At 40.1% G+C, this 17,699-nt stretch overlaps 2 protein-coding genes across 3 annotated transcripts in view; one reads left to right on the plus strand and one right to left on the minus strand.

Moving 5' to 3' along the window:
• Positions 1 to 95: 95 nt before the first annotated feature.
• C1H2orf49 (chromosome 1 C2orf49 homolog) lies at positions 96 to 15,219 on the plus strand. Its single transcript, XM_074560320.1, has 4 exons — positions 96 to 432; positions 2,277 to 2,443; positions 8,113 to 8,485; positions 12,191 to 15,219. The coding sequence occupies exons 1-4, from the start codon at positions 292 to 294 to the stop codon at positions 12,245 to 12,247; spliced, it is 738 nt and encodes a 245-aa protein (XP_074416421.1). The 5' UTR covers positions 96 to 291; the 3' UTR covers positions 12,248 to 15,219.
• Positions 15,220 to 15,374: 155 nt separating this feature from the next.
• The window catches only part of FHL2 (four and a half LIM domains 2), a 43,697-nt gene continuing 41,372 nt past the window's right edge, over positions 15,375 to 17,699 (minus strand). For both annotated transcript variants that reach the window (XM_074560296.1, XM_074560306.1), the window contains exon 6: positions 15,375 to 16,258. In XM_074560296.1, the coding sequence (XP_074416397.1) occupies positions 16,107 to 16,258 (152 nt within the window). In that variant the 3' untranslated portion in view covers positions 15,375 to 16,106. The remainder of the gene's footprint in view (positions 16,259 to 17,699) is intronic.

Here is a 17,699-nt window from a genome sequence, read left to right on the forward strand (position 1 = left end):
GCCTGGGGAAACTGCACTTCCAGACGACGCAGCTCCTGCCAGGCTGCTCACGTCACACACCGCCTGCCCGCGCCAGGACGTGACGCAAAAGCAGCGCGCGGCGCTGAGGGAGCTGCTCCGGAAACCCCTTCCCAGCCCCTCCGCTCAGGCCTGGCCGGGCCTACGCCGCACGCAAGCACCGATGGGAAAAAGAGGAAAAATGGGGAAAAAAATCCCTGACCCTGCGCCGCCCTGACGTCAGGCGTCTTGCGTCACTTCCTGCGCGGCATTGTGGGAGGCCGGGGGAAGAAGATGGCGGCGCGGGGAAAGGGTCGGGCCGGCTGCGGTGTCGGTGAGGAGAAGGAGCGGTGTGGGCCGGGCCGCCCGGCGGCGGAGCTGCTGCTGCACCCGGAGCTGCTCTCGGAGGAGTTCCTGCTGCTCACGCTGGAGCAGGTGCGCCCGGGCGCCGCCGGGGGGCCCAGCCGCCGGCCCCGCACCCAGCCGGCCCCTCAGGCGGGGTGGGGGTGGGGAGGGCCTGGCGCCTGCCCAGCCTGGCGGGAGGGGAGGTGGAGGCCGGGAGGCCTGGGTCTGCGGCCCTGCTTGTGGTCGTGTCCCCCTTCCGCGTTAGACCCACCCTGTTTGTTTCTATGCTTTATTCTGCAGGGAAACTTCTACCCCTCCATCACCTACACGGGAAGTTTTCTCCCAGTTTTCCTGCCGTTCCCAGTCTTTGTACTGCCCTTAACGGGCGCGCAAGAGGCGTTTAGGGGAAAAAAACCCAACAACCAAACCTCATGTCTGTGCTCTGTAGGCTGGATACTTGCTTAGAAGGGGCCTGTAGGGTGATAGATGCCTCCGTGTTTGCGAAGGGGCTGTGTTTGAACACTGCCGCTGCTAAAGAACGATTTACCCACATCAGCTTGTCTCTGAGACAACATTTGCCTACAGTAGAATTATCTGTGGGAAGATGATATTTACTCTGTTAAAGTTGCCACGGTCATACCCAGTGAATTAAGGAAATGCATCCTACGTAATCAGTCTGGCTAATGCTTAAGTGTGCATAATTGAAAAGAACTGAGTTCAAAAGTGAGTGCTAAACAGTTTTGGACTGTATGAAGCTTCAGCTGATGTGATTTGGAATACTTGTTACTGCCTTGCCTGAAAATTTTAGGTGCATGAAACAACAGCAGTCAAAGTTTTAGGTGTTTGTATGAGCTCGCTAAATTTTTGTATGCTCTTGTCTGTGTAGTTTATGTGGTCAAAAACGTACAGGTTTTAGGCCCACATCAGAAGTCACAAAGCGTTGCTAAAACAGTAGTGACAAAGACTTGAGCTGCTTTCAGTGACGTCTAGTTTGTAAGAAGTTAGTGGGGTTTTTTCGCTTTTCATAAATTTGGCAAGAGGTACCAAAAACTTTTGTTTTCAACACTCTATTCATGTTTAGAAAGAAAACTTGTTCTGTTATAACTGACAGTTACTAGAAACCTCCCTTTGCAACTTATTCTTTGGGAACTGGGCAAGGGAGCACAGCTCTACATCTATAAGTTTGAACTGTGTTATGTTCTAGTTGCCTTTTTTTAAGAACTGTGAAGAAGAGCTCTGGTATTGTAGTTGGATTCAGGGAAATCTGTTTAAGAGTTCATGAAAATGTCAGTCATCACCAGCTTGTCTATCGTAACTTTTTCCTTTTATGTCTTGCTACTATTTTTATTGGGAAAAATTGTGGGGTTTTGGATAGGGAGGGGCTGCAGGGTTGACCTGTGTGGGCAAAGGTGTTGAACTGCCTGGTACTGGTCGCAGCTGGATCTGGCTGTCACTGACGGTGATGAAAACAACCCATCACGCACCAAAATTTCAAGCAGTGGAGCTCATGGCACTTGTGGTCAAACATGCTGAACCAAAGCGTCAGCCACCAGGGGCAGGAGACACAAAAGGACACGCAGAAAGAGGCACATGAGGAGATATGTGAAGAGACGTGCTTACAGGTAGTGGAAAAAGAAACTTCTGTGCAGTGACCCAATATCCTGTGTTTCCCATTGCCTCACTGAAAGGAGGGAATGGGAAACAAGGGAAGTTGACAGTAGGAAGGCAGGAGATCAGGCTGTCATTGGCACAGAGCAGTTCGTGGCCTCTCCACACTGGTTACCCTTGCAGCCCCCTCACTTCTGAAACCCTGGCGTTCATGCCCTGTACACTATCTTAAAGTGGCTTTTGAAAAAAAGAAATTATGCCACTAAGATGCTGGTGCTTTGACTTTGTTATAGTAATAACAATTTTTTTTTTTCTGTTCCCCACAGAAGAATATACTAGTCGAAAATGATGTAAAGATGGACAAAGATGGTCTCACTGATCTCTATATTCAACATGCCATTCCCCTGCCTCAGCGTGACTTACCAAAAAGTAGATGGGGGAAAATGATGGAAAAGAAAAGACAGCAAAATGAGTCAAAAAGTGAGAATAAAAGGTAATTTAGCTTTTATTGGGCTAGACTTGGAAAATTTAGGGCAATGCATTTAGTTTAATCTTTGTTTGCGTGATTAATGAAACTTGTACAGCTTTTGGACATTGTTACAATTTACAGAAAATGGCATGTCAGATCTCCTGTATCAGAAGTGTTAGATTCTACTACTGCAATAATAGGAAAAAGGGGAAGAAAATATAATTTTTTTTTGTCATCCGAATGTTATTAATGGTATCTGTTTATAGTGCTTCTTTTCATGGAATCATAAAATGGTTTGGATTGTAACGGATCTTTAAAGGCCATCTATTCCCTGCAGTGAGCAGGGACATCTTCGACTAGATCAGGTTGCTCAGAGCCCTGTCCAACCTGACCGTGAGTGTTTCCAGGGATGGGGCATCTGCCACCTCTCTGGGCAACCTGTGCCGGTGTTTCACCACTTACTGTAAAACAATTTCTTCATTATATCTAGTCTGAATCTACCCTCCTTCAGTTGAAAACCATTACCACTTATTCTTTTGCTACAGGGCCTACTAAAAAGTTTGTCCCCATCTTTCTTATAAGCCCCCTTTAATTACTGAAAGCCCTCAATAAGGCCTCCCCAGAGCCTTCTCTTCTCCAGGCTGAACAACCCCAATTCTCTCAGCCTGTCCTCGTAGGAGAGGTGCTCCAGCCCTCTGGCCATTTTTGTGGCCCTCCTCTGGACTCGCTCTAGCAGGTCCGTGTCTTCCTTGTGTTGAGGACCCGAGAGCTGAACACAGTATTCCAGGTGGGGTCTCACCAGAGCAAAGGAGAGGGGCAGAATCACCTCTCTCAACCTGTTGGTCACGCTTCTTTTGATGCAGCCCAGAATACAGTTTGCCCACTGGGCTGTGAGTGCACATTGTTAGCTTATATCCAGCTTCTCATCCACCAGTACCCCAAAGTCTTTCTTGGCAGGACTGCTCTCCGTCCCTTTCATCCCCCAGCCTGTACAGATACCGGGTTACATTTTGAGATACTTAATAATGAAGAAAAAGTAAATTTTTTTTTCACCTTATAATTGTTATATAATAATCATATTTACAGTGTTTTAGAAAAGTACCAAAAGCATGTATAATTACGCTTGCTCCCTGGACAGGGTTGGCCTACTTCAGAGTTAGGGGTATATGCTGCAGCAGTTTTGTGTGTCCAGTTCAAAACTAACATCTACTTTCTGAAAGAAACATACTGCATTGTTTTTAAAATCTTGCTGTTTGCAAAATCATCCTCAAAAGTTTACTTTACTGAGTCTCTTCTCCTCCTGACCTTCCCCCTGCCCAAGACTTTGATGCGTGATGGGCATGGGCGGCACTCTGATTTAGCCTCGGCAGTAAATGCTGAAGGAAAGGTGAATGGAAATGCTCATTATTGTTTTGTAATGTTACAGCTTGTTGATTTCATGAGCCTGTTCTAACTTTATTGAGATTTCTAACTGGGAAGAGCTAAAGAAATTCTGTCAAGCAGTTTTTGTTTGGTTGTTTCTTTGTTTTTTTTTTTTTTTTGAATTGTTAGTGTCTAGGACACTGAGTTATCCTGTTATGTCAGGGGTTTTTTTCCACGTGCATAAAACTCGGTTTGTTTACAACTTGCAACTTGAGGATGAAGGCACGAGGTTAGTGTTTTAAAAATAAGAAACTGTTGGTGTGCTGAAATGGGTGCAAAAGAATTTTTTACCAAAAAAAATAAAGATAGCAGGCTGGATGTTTTTGAGAGGAGGAGGCAATATTAATTTTTAGATGAGAGAATGTCTTCATCCAGAGTTTATACATAGAATAAGTTTAGGTGCCCTTATTTTGGTACAAATTCAGTAATGGTTAAACCTATTTAGCATTTGCTGGGAAAATAATAAGTAAAAGGGGATGCATTTAACCTACCAGTCTGATTTTCTTTATCAGCTGCCCTTAGCACTTAACATCTAGCATACTAGGCTTAGTCTTTTGTGCTGTTGTTAAGACAGTTTTAAGATTTTCCAGCAGTTACTGTTTTTGATTGTGTTACGTCTTTCACACTTAAAAAATCTGCTGGAAAAATACTGCCTAAAAAAAGTTAATCTTTTACTGATAGTATTACTAACCCCAGAGAAATGGGGGAAATAGGCTTTCAGTACCTTCAGTAAGTAAAAATTGCACAGGGAGAACTTCGGTTTTAGTATATTAATGGGAGTAATCAAGGAAGTTCAATCATCTTTTTGGATGTTAAAATATTACACTTTTTCTCATGGTTGCACGTAGTGTTTAAGTAGAACTGGCACGATGCCATTGTGCAGAGGAGGAAGTAGAACTTGGTGTTTCTCTTTTAAAAACAAAACAAAATTCCTAGGTATTGTGAGGCTGTACGTTACGTGCAAGTCAGAGATGGGAACTAAGTGTGCTGTTAGTTCGGCTTAGAAATCAGATGAACTGATCGATTGCATGAAAAACAGGAGCTTTCTGATGAGTTCCTCTGTGAAAATAACAGCTTTACAACGTGTGCTGGAATTAATATGAGGCTCGGAGACTTGATTAGCACAGCTCAGTGTGTGTTTGCATGCCTCTGGTAGTTGCAAATAGGAGGCAAAAACATACTGAAATTTAAAAGTCAGTGTTGAGTATCATGTTTAGTTTTACTGCTGGTGGTTGATGGTATGTCCTAAAAGACTTGCTGTATATCATCTGAGTTGCCATAATGTGCCATAACCTCAATAATACAATGAAATATGTGAGGTCACAGATGATGGTTTATATATCTTATTACTGAATATTTGAGCTTGCAGATGATCATACCAAATAAAACCAAATGCAGTCTATCCAACTTCAAACATTTCAGAAAGTATTTGTGCTCAGAGATAGTTAGTTTTGTAGATCTAGAAGATCATTTTGGCTGCTGGAAGAAAGAGGATGGTATGAATCTCAAAATATACGTGTAGTTTTTGAAGTGCCATTGAGTCTGAATACTCTCACCTGCGAATTCTCTGCCTCCAGGAGCGCTGTGGCTGTGCATGTTCAGAGCTGTGGCCTTGGTAGAGCTCATCATTTCTCTTTAATCACCTGAGAGGTGGCATTGGCATCCTCTGAGAACTGCTAATGTACTGATAATACTGAGTTCAGTGTAAAACATGGTAATTCTGACCAGTTTCAGATATTCACAGAGAGGTGATCACCTGCCTGTTTTAGTAACAGGTGACTAGGATAATCAGGGGGTGGGAACTAAAACCTATACTTCTCCCTGGATTTAGGGTGCTATCTTAAGTACCAAGGTAAGCTACATATGACTAGGAGCATTTTTCATTAAATTGTCCTTATAATGGTGAGTTGCTCAGAGGCATCCTGACTACATGAGTAATCACGTGAAACAGAGGAAACCCAGATTGCTCGTGTAGAGAAGCTTTTGCTTCCTCTAGGAAATCTTGTATCTTTTACCATGCGCTACAAAGTAAACAGCAGGATTAGAGCATCCTCTCCATCCAGCCGGGCTGAAAGCGTGGCTAGGACATTTCTCTAGGATGTAGGAGATGCACATTGAAATCTAGTTTTCACAGAGAGTGTCCTGCAGGAGGGGACATGATCCCCAAATGGTTCTTTTCATCTGTTAGCTAGTGTCAGTGTCCTCCCTCAAAAGAGTGCTGGCTAACGAGTCTTGCTCTGAAGCTTTTAAGCTGCCTGTACTGTATATAAAGAAAATGAACGTAACACCCAAGGTTCTGTGGTGTTCTGTGAGCCACATATCTAGCAGTTAGATGTGACAGTTCTTAACAGCACAGCATCCAAATTTCTTTTGTAACTTTCCCAAAGTGTTTCTTTGGAAATGTTATCTGTATTGTGGCATGTCGTCATTTATTCAAGTGTTACAGTTCTAAAAATTAGTTTAGAATAGACAACAATCCTCCTAGGATTGCAGTGATTTCCTGACTTACCAGTCCTCATCAAGCTGAATCAAAAAAAAAAAAAAATCTCCATAGGAAAAGCAGACTTCTGATGTTAAGGAAGGTGGTTGAAAAAACGTATCTTTTTTTTCTTTCACATAGCTTGTAAACTGACTTTCCAAAAAGGCTGCTGGGGAATGTGTTCCTTGTCAGGAACGTTGAATAAATTCTTTGACGGAACCAAACTGAGCAAAAAGTATTGTGTTTTATTTTTTAAGTGTGTGCCAGCTTTTTAGGCTTTTCAAGTGAAGTTATACTCCTTAATTTAATGGATGTGTTAAATACTACTGTTTTTTCAGTAATATTTAGCTGAAACAACATAACCTGGCTGAACGCTCCTGAGCTTGGAAGCTAATGTCATTCTGCATAAGCTCTCCTAGAAACTGCATCTACTGTAGATAGAAGCCAAAGAGTTGTGTCTGGTCTCTTGGCAAACAAGTTTGTCTCTATCAGTTCCGGGAACCCGATGAATAGAAAAAGAGGAGGATTATGTGACACATGTTGTGCACAGATAGTAATGTCGAAGCAAATCTGAATAAGAGATGAACTTTCTCTTGCTCTGTGGGCTCTTAAATCGCGACTCCTTCAGGTTTTTTTGGGGGTTTTTTTGGGTTTTTTTGTTTGTTTTTTTTTAAAGAACCCCCTGGTCTTGACAGAAATTGTGCAGGTGATGTATAATTTCTTATTATGTGAGGTTTTTCAGCAACTGCTGATCTAATGTTGTTCCAAGTCAAAAGAATGGAGTCTCTGCTAGTGTCTTATTTTAAAGTCTGTTGAGGTACCTAACATCAGTATTGTCAAATTAATTCATTACAAATTAATGAATATTTTTACTTGTTGAAAACACTATAATTCAGCTTTTATTCCTGATTAAATCGTAAGCATGTACTGAAAACTGAAGTGTCTAAACAGGAATATTATATAACTTGATGGTGGTTTGGTTGTTTTATTTGTTTAACCTACGCTTTCTCTTTGCCATTCTGGAGCAATGCTTTTTTTAAAACTCTAAACTCATGTAGAGTGAGCTATGATAACTTTGTGCTTTATTTTTTGTCAGTCAGGATGTTTTCTGATATTACTGTTTTGATATTAGCTTGATAGCATTCTTTTGCATAAATCAGTTGATAGTAAATTGGGCAGCTCTGACTACTCGTAGGCTTAAAGGCACAAACTATAAAAAAAAAAGTGATTAAATCAGCTTAGGGTTCCTATTCAAGGATGTCTTATTTCAAAAACAGGTATGTTTTTCCTGCTTAATGTTTTAATTCCTTGTCTAACAGTCCTTTGGACTATCTTAATATTATGATTTTGAATAAGAGTGGAAACAGGGAGATTGAGAAGCATCAGAATATTAGATGCTGGTTTTGTAGGTGAGGTGGCAGACACTTTCTCCAATATTCACCTTTTGAAATACTTAGCTGTTATCTATTTAATTACCCTGGAATAGTTGCAGTGGTATAAGCATGCAGTCTTTGGTTGTACAACTGTAATTCTCTGCCTAGAAAGCTCCTCACACAACCCTCTTTGCTGAGGAGCACTGTTTCTCACACAACCCCTGGCCCCTTTCCCCCTGTATATTTTGGAAGCAATTTCTATTGTGTAAGTTCGGAGCAGCTAAGAGTTTAAGGTTAGTATTTTGGGATACGTTTTTACTTAAGCAAGATTAAATTCATTTTCATTACTCATGTCTTAGATATACTATTTTTGGATCATTTAGCTTGTGTTTTTGAGAATTTTACAATTTTTTTTTCAGCGTTACAACAGTGGAAGGTTTAAGGAAACGGCCGTTAATTGTATTTGACGGCAATTCAACAAGTACAAGCATAAAGGTGAAGAAGACAGAGAACGGAGCTGCTGATCGCCTAAAACCTCCTCCAGCTGGAAGCACCACCAACACTGTTAGAAGATTATCAGTTCCTTCAAATGCCCCAACATACATTTCAGCCTCCAGTTTATCAGAGGACGCTAAGCCAGGAATGAGGAACAATGAGGCTAAGCAGAACAATATTTCAAAGACTAACAGCAGCGTATTGGCTAGTCTGAAGGTGTACCCTTTGTCTCCAGTAGCAGGAACTACTGTTGTGAAGCTAAAGAGAGCTGTTCCAAAAGAAGAATCTGATTTGCCGGTATGTACATTCAATATCTTGTTTTGCAGCTTTTTTTTTTTTTAGTTGAAACTTGCAGGAACCAAAGTTAGACCATTGTAAGACTTTCTAGGTTTATTTTACTTTGGATTAATAATAGAGCCTTTATTTAGAAACAAGGGAGTAGCTGGTTTAGGAAAGATTAGAAGCAAAGAAAAGAAGTACTTTGTACTTGTTTATGGGAAACTCCTGTGTGAGAGAGGCAGCTTTGTAGAAAACATGCATGTAAGTAGGTGGTACTTAAGGTGGTGCTGGTAGCAGTCAAATAAAACAAACAAAATAATCCCACTGGTAGGTCTGAGAGAGAGAACAGGTATTAGAAAAATATGAACAGCCTCAAAGGGAGGACAAGTGGTCTGTTTTCTGTAGTAGGGAAGAAAAAAATGGAACGATAACATTTGTAACAAACACACTTGACTGGTTGAGTAGGACAAGCTTTCATTTGTCAAATTGAAGGAAGAGATATTATGAGAACTGAAGTGAGATGCTGAGAGCTGTAGAATATATCCTTAGAGAAAGAAAGCCATCTGTTCTAAATCTCATGTAGGAATTGGCAAGCTAGAGGAAGAAGCTGGATGTGAAAATCTGGAGAGCTGCCTAGATTGTGGGTCTGAATGAGAAGCCATAACAACAAACCATACTAGTTGAAGCGAGAGGCCAAAGGTCAAATGCTCATTTTGAGCCATGGCGATCTTAATCGGGTACCTGGACTTCTATAAGATGATGAGAAAGACTTGCTGAGATCTTGAACAGAAGAGTGCTGTTCTCAAGTGGAGGACTAGTGACTGATCTGTTAACCACAAAGACAAATAGTTATTTTCTTTCTGCAAGTTAGATTCAGCTGCAAACAAATTTTCTGTAGAGAACAGAACTATACTACAGATAGGGGCAGAATGAGGCTGATGAGCTGAAGTGATGAGAGAAGAGATAAGGCAGGATATATGAATTCAGGAGGACATATATTTGAAAGTGTAGGTAATGGTGCTGAATGTAGCTGCTAGTTGGGGAGAGAGAGCAGTGGTTAATTTTGACAGTGATTAGTCTTTAAGAGCTTGTCAGTGAGCAAGGAGGAATGGGCCATCACCTCTTTAAAACATCCCGTGAGGTAGAGATAAGTTTTATATTTGTGTTATATTCCTTCATGGTACAAATGAAGGAATTTTCACATTTCCATTGGAATATGGGAATATCTGGATAAGTCCAGGCTTTTCAAAGGAAGAAATAGAAATACCTGTTCTCAGTTGAACTGCAGGGGGAGCTTTAGCAATTACATAGATTAACATTTTCCCAGGACACCAGATCTAACTTGTGTTTTCTCAGTATAGTGTCACAAAATGCTTTCTATTTATCTTCTTTTTTTAAAAAATAAAAATCCTTAAAATCCTTTCATGAAAGAACGCAGGTAGTATCCTTGCTGCATGGATTGGTAGGTTCTATCAGACTTTTGTTAAACATGAGCACTTAAACATGTGTCAGTTCCAATAGACAGCTTTAGCAACTTTTACAAGAATCATGGCTGAGGCCCTGAATCAAATTCATGCTGGAGAGGCGCGTTTCCTACTAACAGTATCACTAATTTATTTCAGTATTTAGAACTCTTCCAAGTATTTGTCAGATCTGAAACTAGCTTTTGAAACTTGTTTAGTATACACCTCACAATTTCTTTATGTTTAATTTAAATGTTTTGTAGACAAGATGATGAACACTTTTAAGTGACACTCGGAAGCTATGAATTCCAATACTTGACTTTCTATCTTAGCCACAGTTTACGTTGTTCAAGTTAATACCTGTTAAGTTCAGTCATGCCTTGGTTAACATTGGTCAGACATGTTTGAAGTTAGGCAAATGTATTGTATGGATGTTACTTTACTGTCTGAAATTAAAGATCGTGGTATTGAGTAAGTCATGTAGCCAGCAAGAATCAGTACACTTGGCAGATGTCTGTAAAGCCTGATGTATTTTTAGTATAATGACAGTAGTGACAATTTCAAGCAAGTGACTGTTCTTTGACTTTTCAAGAAAAACTGAAGTTCTTGTGCTGAATAGCACAGAACTGTCCTTCTGATCTTTGAGTCTAATTCCCTTCAACCTTTCAGTGGTTGCAATCCACAGGATTGATGTAAATAAAATAGTATTTAAACTCTTAAGGAGGAGAGATCTCTGTAGATTGTGTTCCCCAAACCACTGTGGTGCAGAATGTTCTCGAAAACTCATATACCTGTCTTTACCCCATGTAAACTGTTGAAGCTCTAATTTCTCAGGTTTTTTTCTCATTTTAGATGGTGGAAGGTAATTATTTCACCACTTTGATCTCTCATTGTTTTACTTTGGGCTTGCTTGTGTTTTTCTGGTTTCTTGGGGTAGGGCTTGAAGGATGAGTTCATCTGAGGCTTTGGCAATTGTTTCACTTTTTTATACAGGTCATTACAAAGGAAGATCTACTTTTCTTTCTCTTTTTCTAACATTTTTACTATTTGTCAAAAGTAAATTGAATTCCTAGTTGTATGTTTATTTTTTCTTATACAATCCCATTTCAACAAGTATTATAAGAAGGCAATCTGAAATTGTAGAATCATAGAATCTGTTAGGTTGGAAGGGACCTTTAAAGGTTACCTAGTCCTACCCCCCTGCAGTGAGCAGGGACATCTTCAACTACATCAGGTTGCTCAGAGCCCCATCAAGCCTGGCCTTGAATGTCTCCAGGGATGGGGCCTCCACCACCTCTCTGGGCAACCTCTTCCAGTGTCTCACCACCCTCATTGTAAAGAACTTTTTCCTAATGTCTAATCTAAACCTGCCCTGCTCTACTTCAAAACCATTGCCCCTCGTCCTATTGCTACATGCCCTTGCAAACAGCCCCTCCCCGGCTTTCTTATAGGCCCCCTTCAGGTACTGGAAGGCTGCTATAAGGTCCCCCCGGAGCCTTCTCTTCTCCAGGCTGAACAACCCCAACTCTCTCAGCCTGTCCTCATAGCAGAGGTTCTCCAGCCCTCTCATCATCTCTGTGGCCCTCCTCTGGACCTGCTCCAGCAGGTCCATGTCCTTCTTGTGCTGAATGTTCCAGAGCTGGACACAGTACTCCAGGTGGGGTCTCACGAGAGCAGAGTAGAGGGGGAGAATCACCTCTCTCGATCTGCTGGCCACTGTTCTTTTGATGCAGCCCAGGATGCAATTGGCCTTCTGGGCTGCAAGCGTGCATTGTTGGCACATGTCCAGCTTTTCATCCACAAGTACCCCCAAGTCCTTTTCCGCAGGGCTGTTCTCTATCACATCATCCCCCAGCCTGTATTGATAAAGAGGGTTGACCCGACCCAAGTGTAGGACCTTTCACTTGGCCTCGTTGAACTTCATAAGGTTTGCTTGTTTAAAGTATGTTTCGAAACTCCAATATGCACCTGTTTCTAAGCTGCATAATTGAAAGATATATTTGCATAACTAATTGTAGGATTAAGAAGAAGCAAGACGTATGATTTGCAGGTGGTTAAATTAATTTGATTTATTTTTATCTTCTCTAGACAAGTTCGGTGATATTTAACTTTCTCCACAAGATGGCAATAGAAAGCCATTGTAGTAGCATAAAGCTGAGTACAGAAGTAGTCAGTACTGGATTTGAACACGGCAGGTTAATTACTAACTTCCGCTTGCACAATGTATCTAAGAATACTCATATATTTTCTTGTATTCCAGAATGACCTAAAGCCTACAGAAGCAAAGAAGAAAATCCAGCATGTTACGTGGCCATGAAGTAGCTAATGGTGCTTGAAACATAAATGTTACTTCCGTATTTTCAAACAGATAAGTCATATTTAAACAGTTTAAGTACAACTCTTTTTAAACCTTACAGGGACTTAGATTGCTGTGAAGTTTTTAACAAGTTTAAAAGTTCCCTGTTGTAAAGCTGGAGTCATTATCACCAGTCACCTTAAGAGTGTCTACTCTTGTGCACCAAGTAGTTCATTACTTCTTTGAAAGGTAGTAATGTTACAATATACTAACCCCCTCACTTTTAGTTTTCAAGATTATTATAGTTCATCTCCTGCATGTCCCTATGATTCACACATATAAATATTTTTTTGTTTTGTTTCAGTAAGATTCAGTTTTGTTCCACTCCTGGTTAAATAGTTAAAATAGCTATTGAGATTCAGAGTGATCCCAGAAGTCGTCTTGGCTTCAAAAAGGTAATTAATTTAGGTAAGAAAACTGACCATTCTGCTAATAAGATAGTCTTGAGACATTTTTTTTTCCTTTTTGTTGCACAAAACAGGAGCGTAGAATTTACAGTGCGAGTTAGGTTGATAATAAGAGATGAACTATTTAACAGCATTACTTCAAATTGAAGTTTCTCTTATTGGCATATGAAGTAAGAAATGCACGGATGGAAGTATGTTATTAGACTGTTTGATATGAATCTTTGAGAGGAAGTAGTGAATGGATTAGTGCAGTGCCATGTTTGCTTAAATACACAGGCATATTTTATACATGCATAAGTGTAAAAATGTGCTGATGCAACAAATTTGCTTGTTTTCCTAGTTACAGTCATGCTTATAAAATATGGCAAAAACCTGTAGAATGCAGGTTAGTGCTTCTTCAACTTATTAACAGTTGGAGAGGGACAGGGATAGGAAGACAAAGAAGTATCTTGAGGGCATTAGTGTAAGTAGTCACATTCTCAAAAAAACCCAAACAAACGTACCAGAATCCAACTTGTTTTCCTTTCCTTTGAGAATTTAATATGGATGTTGGTTTTCTGTGAAACTTGGTGTTTTGTCTGGATTATTGGTAGTGCCTTATAAGGCAGAGATCTAGTCAAGTTGCTGGAAATGTTTTTATTAAGTCTCAGTGGCTAAGGGTGAAGCCAATTTAGATCTATTTTACATATGGATGGTAAATAATAATGCTCCCAGATTTAGTAAAACAAAACCAAAATAAACTTCTGAATCCACATAGTTAACTCACTAAAAGAAGCTGTCAGTAGTGATCTGAAAGCTTGTTTACATTTTTAACATTGGTTAATATTGAAACCAAAAACTGTAGCTTAACTCATTACCGACAGCTGTTCTCCATTCACTGTTGTGACATAAAAGGCACTTCTCGAATGCTGTAAAATGGTAAGAATGTGTATGTTTTGAAATACTGTGTGCTGTTTCCCTTTTACTAAACACTTGTGCAGTTTTTGTACTTGAGTATAGCAAACTCTAACGTAATGTACATTTTGTATGTAAAGAGTTGTCTTTTAAGTAGCCTTATCCTATTTAAATAAATTCAATTAAAAGCAAACAAAGTAGTGCTGACTTGTTTTTGTGATGTAATTAAGCTTGTTCATTTTATAGTTACATTTCAGTGGACTTGAAGTTATTAGAACTTAAGAAAAAGCTTATAGGGTAAAAGGCTCAGTAGCTACTTTGGAGTTTTAGCAGCAGTTAGTATTGTGTGAAGTGCTGGTCCTTCCACTTCAAGTGTGACAGTCTCGTAGGAGTTCTGTTTTGTGGGTGGCTTCTTGGCGGTGGTTTAAAGTCTAGGCTATATTTTGTTGCAGTTTCCGTTGCTAGGAGCATGTGCGTGTTGGTATATGTTAAGGAGTGATATGCAGAACTGTACTGGAATAATAGCATGATGCTGCTATTGCATGGTAACAGTCTTGTTTTCAGGCCAGTATGCTTTCCAGCCTTGTCATGTTTTACCTACCTTTCCCTGAAGCTGGGACCATTTTGCCATCTGTTGTAGCGCTTGGGGAGCAAGGTGCAAGCCATGCCGCTCTTAGTACCTTCCACTACCCCCTTCTCTGCAAAGTACTAGAGCAGAGCTGCAGTGTGCTGGGGAATTGCCATACCCCAGAGGAGAAAGTGAGTGAGGTACTTGCCCTCCTTTGGGAGGTGTGGATTTAAGAGTGAATTTTAGGCTTGTTCTTTATGTTATAGAATGAAGTCACCAAGGGATAGAATTCAGTCATTCAGTGAGATCAGATTAGCACGGTGTGCACTTCAAAAATGTCAGCCAGCCAAGTTCTTCAAATGGTGTACAGTAAACCAAATCTGCTCTGATGCATCTATTTAGCTTGTTAAATTAGTGAGAGAGGAATGACCTCTAATTAGTGTTAAATTGGTGAGAGAGCAATTCACACTTGGTACAAAAAGAGACAAATTCAAGAGTGGTGGCAAGAACTACGAGCAAATGTTCCCTACCCAGTTACACACAGAGTTAAGTATATTCCTAATTTTTCTTTCCACATCTGAAGATTCCTGTTGTAAGTGTGACATACTTTCCTCCTTTCGCTGGATACAAATGAATTGCATCTGGAAGGTGTACCAGGACCATACATTGCGTAATATGGCCATATTTCTTGAAGTTTCCTTTGGGAAGTTATCTTCCTTTAGATTGTTTCCCTCTTGATTTTATTGTCCTGCCAGCATGCTGTTGCTGACAGTTGCCTTTGCAGCAAACGTGTAGCAGAAATGATGCTAGAGCAAAGGGTATTGTGTATTACAATACAGAACAAAATTAAAGCATGCTCTAGTATAGAAGTTAAACTTCTGACTTTCACAAAGATTAAATGTATTTTGTCTTGACCTCCTTGCTTGCTGGGAACAGTAATATTTTGGTTTTGAGTTTAGAGCCTATGAATACATTTTTATCGGCTGCAGTCAGTTCAGTATTTTCATAAAGTTGTTCAGTTTTGCTGATAATTTTTCCACTGATTTCAGTTAGTAGAAGACTGCTGTATCAGCAAGGCCTGTATGAGGATTGTCTAGACTCCACAGTTTCATGACTGGGTGCAAAAAGGGTTGTGTTTGTATGGCTCTTACATTTCGTTTCTTCAGACCGTTTATTTGTAAATATCTAATGTGTAAATACAATTAAAACACAATCACAGTTTTGTTTTAAATGATTTTATTTTGAAAAGTACAATTTGCAGTGTAATGTCGACTAACTGTAATACTGACACTGTCAATCAGAACTTGTACTTCACACAATGATCAGCTAGTCATGCAATAAAATATGTACCTGTTATGAAGCACTCCCACTTCAACTGTTTTTTTCATTATCTCTTTATGGCATGGCACAAATCCTTGTACACTGAAACACCCTCTACGTTCGCAGTCTTTCTACACACTTGACAGCACACACTAGTCACATAGCTCAAGAACATTGAGGCGAGACCACAGCCTTATTGAAATAGAGTGGTGTTTGCCATTGATTTCAGTGGGCTGAGGGTTTCACCCTGAATATCCATCTATGAGTTGTATTGTGTGTTGCCATTGTAATCCTTGAACTATATCACTTGCTTGTAACTGGAATATTTAGCAGAAGAAAAAAAAAACACAAAAAAAAGAGTATGTTATGTCAGTAAACACCCAAATGGTTTTACATCTCAGGTTTTGCATTAGTTTTGGTTAGCTGTAGAAATCTTAAACACCAACACTGCTGCTAGAGATTTTGAAGTTGTTTTCCCTCCAGATTTGGAGAGTTTGAGGAAAGAGGTTAAGTGATGTTAATAGTACAGCAAAACACAGAGTGGCAAAGCTAGTTCTGAACATCCGTGTATTTCAGACTATATATTGCAAGCACAGCTTTCCTCCCTTCTCCCCACCTCTTATTTTGAGCTTTAAATATCCTTCCCACATTCAGGGCAAAGGATGTCATCCCTTTCTGTGAGGAAGCCGCGACCCACTAACGAGAGAGAGCACTTCTTACAGTTAAAGCAATCATTATGCCACTGCCGTTCTTCAAAGGAGATGTACTTGGTTCCTCCGAGTCCTGTTTGAAAACCAAAAGCATTCTGTTAGAAGAAAAGAATAGCATTTCAGCTGTCAAGTGGTGCTATTTCTGACTCCCCTCAGGGATTGCTATGGATATCCGACGTACAGTAATGAAAAAATGCCATTGTGACAAATCTATTTGTTGCTGTGCTAATTTTGCCGCCCTTGTTCTGTAGCAAGTAACATTTTCATCCACAGATTGTTCTGTTGCTTTCAGCTGAGTTAGTGAACTAGATTGTTACCACTGGTAATAATGGCAGAAATGGACTTTCAAGGAATGGCACTGTGAAACACAGCATAAGAAGAGGAAAGCAACTGCCCCCAAACAGAAGTCTGATGGCTTTTTACAGAATGTTTTGTGTCATCTGAGTAAGTTAATTTTGTTTTGTAAAACTGCATTTAGATCTTAAAAAAGAAGTCTGACAGGTGCTGTCATGACTTGATGCATAGCTTTGAAGAGTGCCCCAAGAAAGCAGGTTAGCAAACTGCAAAAAGCATTCAAGAGTTTGAGGCTATGGAGGTTATCATAGTGGATATTGAAGTTGTACAGGAAAAAAGAGAACATGGACAAATTTCTCTTGGTAGTAATTATCTCTTGCTTAACACCAGAAATGACAAGCAATTTGAATATGATGCTTTGGAATGATGAGCTGTAAGCCCATGAAAAGATTTAGTTGGGCATACCTCGTACCTGATGAGAGGTATTTTTGTTTTGTTTTGCATTTAGTAGCAGCATTTGAAAAAAACAGCATATGATAGAAAGGACTGCAATATTCAAAAGAGAAATGCCTCTCCTGCGAAGAGAAAACAGTACCTGTGGTGTCATGCATTGACTTCTCTAGGAGGTATGCAATCAATCATATGTTAGTGAGGGACAGGTGCAAGGGCAGAGCAGTAACAAGAAAGAAAATGGTCCAGACAGAACTCAGATTTGCGCTCATGGGCTGTATGGATCACGCTGTTAAATGCTGATTACTTCATAGAGGAGGTTATATTTTTAAGCTAGATGTTTCATAGTAAAGCTCTAAGCAGTTGCTCCTTTAAATACATTTGTACTGGAAAGCAGTATCTAAAAGCCTTTGATTTCTCAGTTCCTGTTCTGAAAAGTTGGGGAAGAAATGCCCTGTGCTAAAGCATGAGGTGTAAGGCAGTTAGACACTTTCTGCTGGCAGAAGAACTGTTGTTGCTGAGGTCAGTGATCCCTCTAATGAACACAAGTGGAATGATGCACAGAACATGAATATCCCGCTACACGCATAGCTCTGTTATGGTGTCTAACATGTTCCATGAAGATCTGGTGAAAAGGAGGAAACTTCAATTTAAGGACCTCTTCTGTTTCTTTTCGTTAGGCACTTGAAAGGCATCATAAGTATTTAATTTCACACATCTTGAATTGTGTAGTGTCTTGAGTCTCTCAAGTTATTCAGAATGAATTATTG

The sequence above is a fragment of the Larus michahellis genome, chromosome 1, assembly GCF_964199755.1.
Source record: "Larus michahellis chromosome 1, bLarMic1.1, whole genome shotgun sequence".
Taxonomy (NCBI): domain Eukaryota; kingdom Metazoa; phylum Chordata; class Aves; order Charadriiformes; family Laridae; genus Larus; species Larus michahellis.

Excerpts from the sequence above, each read along its gene's own strand:
- C1H2orf49 (XM_074560320.1), top strand. The coding sequence starts at position 292 with ATGGCGGCGCGGGGAAAGGGTCGGGCCGGCTGCGGTGTCGGTGAGGAG. Across the intron at positions 433-2,276 it reads TGCTGCTCACGCTGGAGCAG|AAGAATATACTAGTCGAAAA; the intron begins GTGCGCCCGGGC and ends TGTTCCCCACAG. Across the intron at positions 8,486-12,190 it reads AAGAAGAATCTGATTTGCCG|AATGACCTAAAGCCTACAGA; the intron begins GTATGTACATTC and ends CTTGTATTCCAG.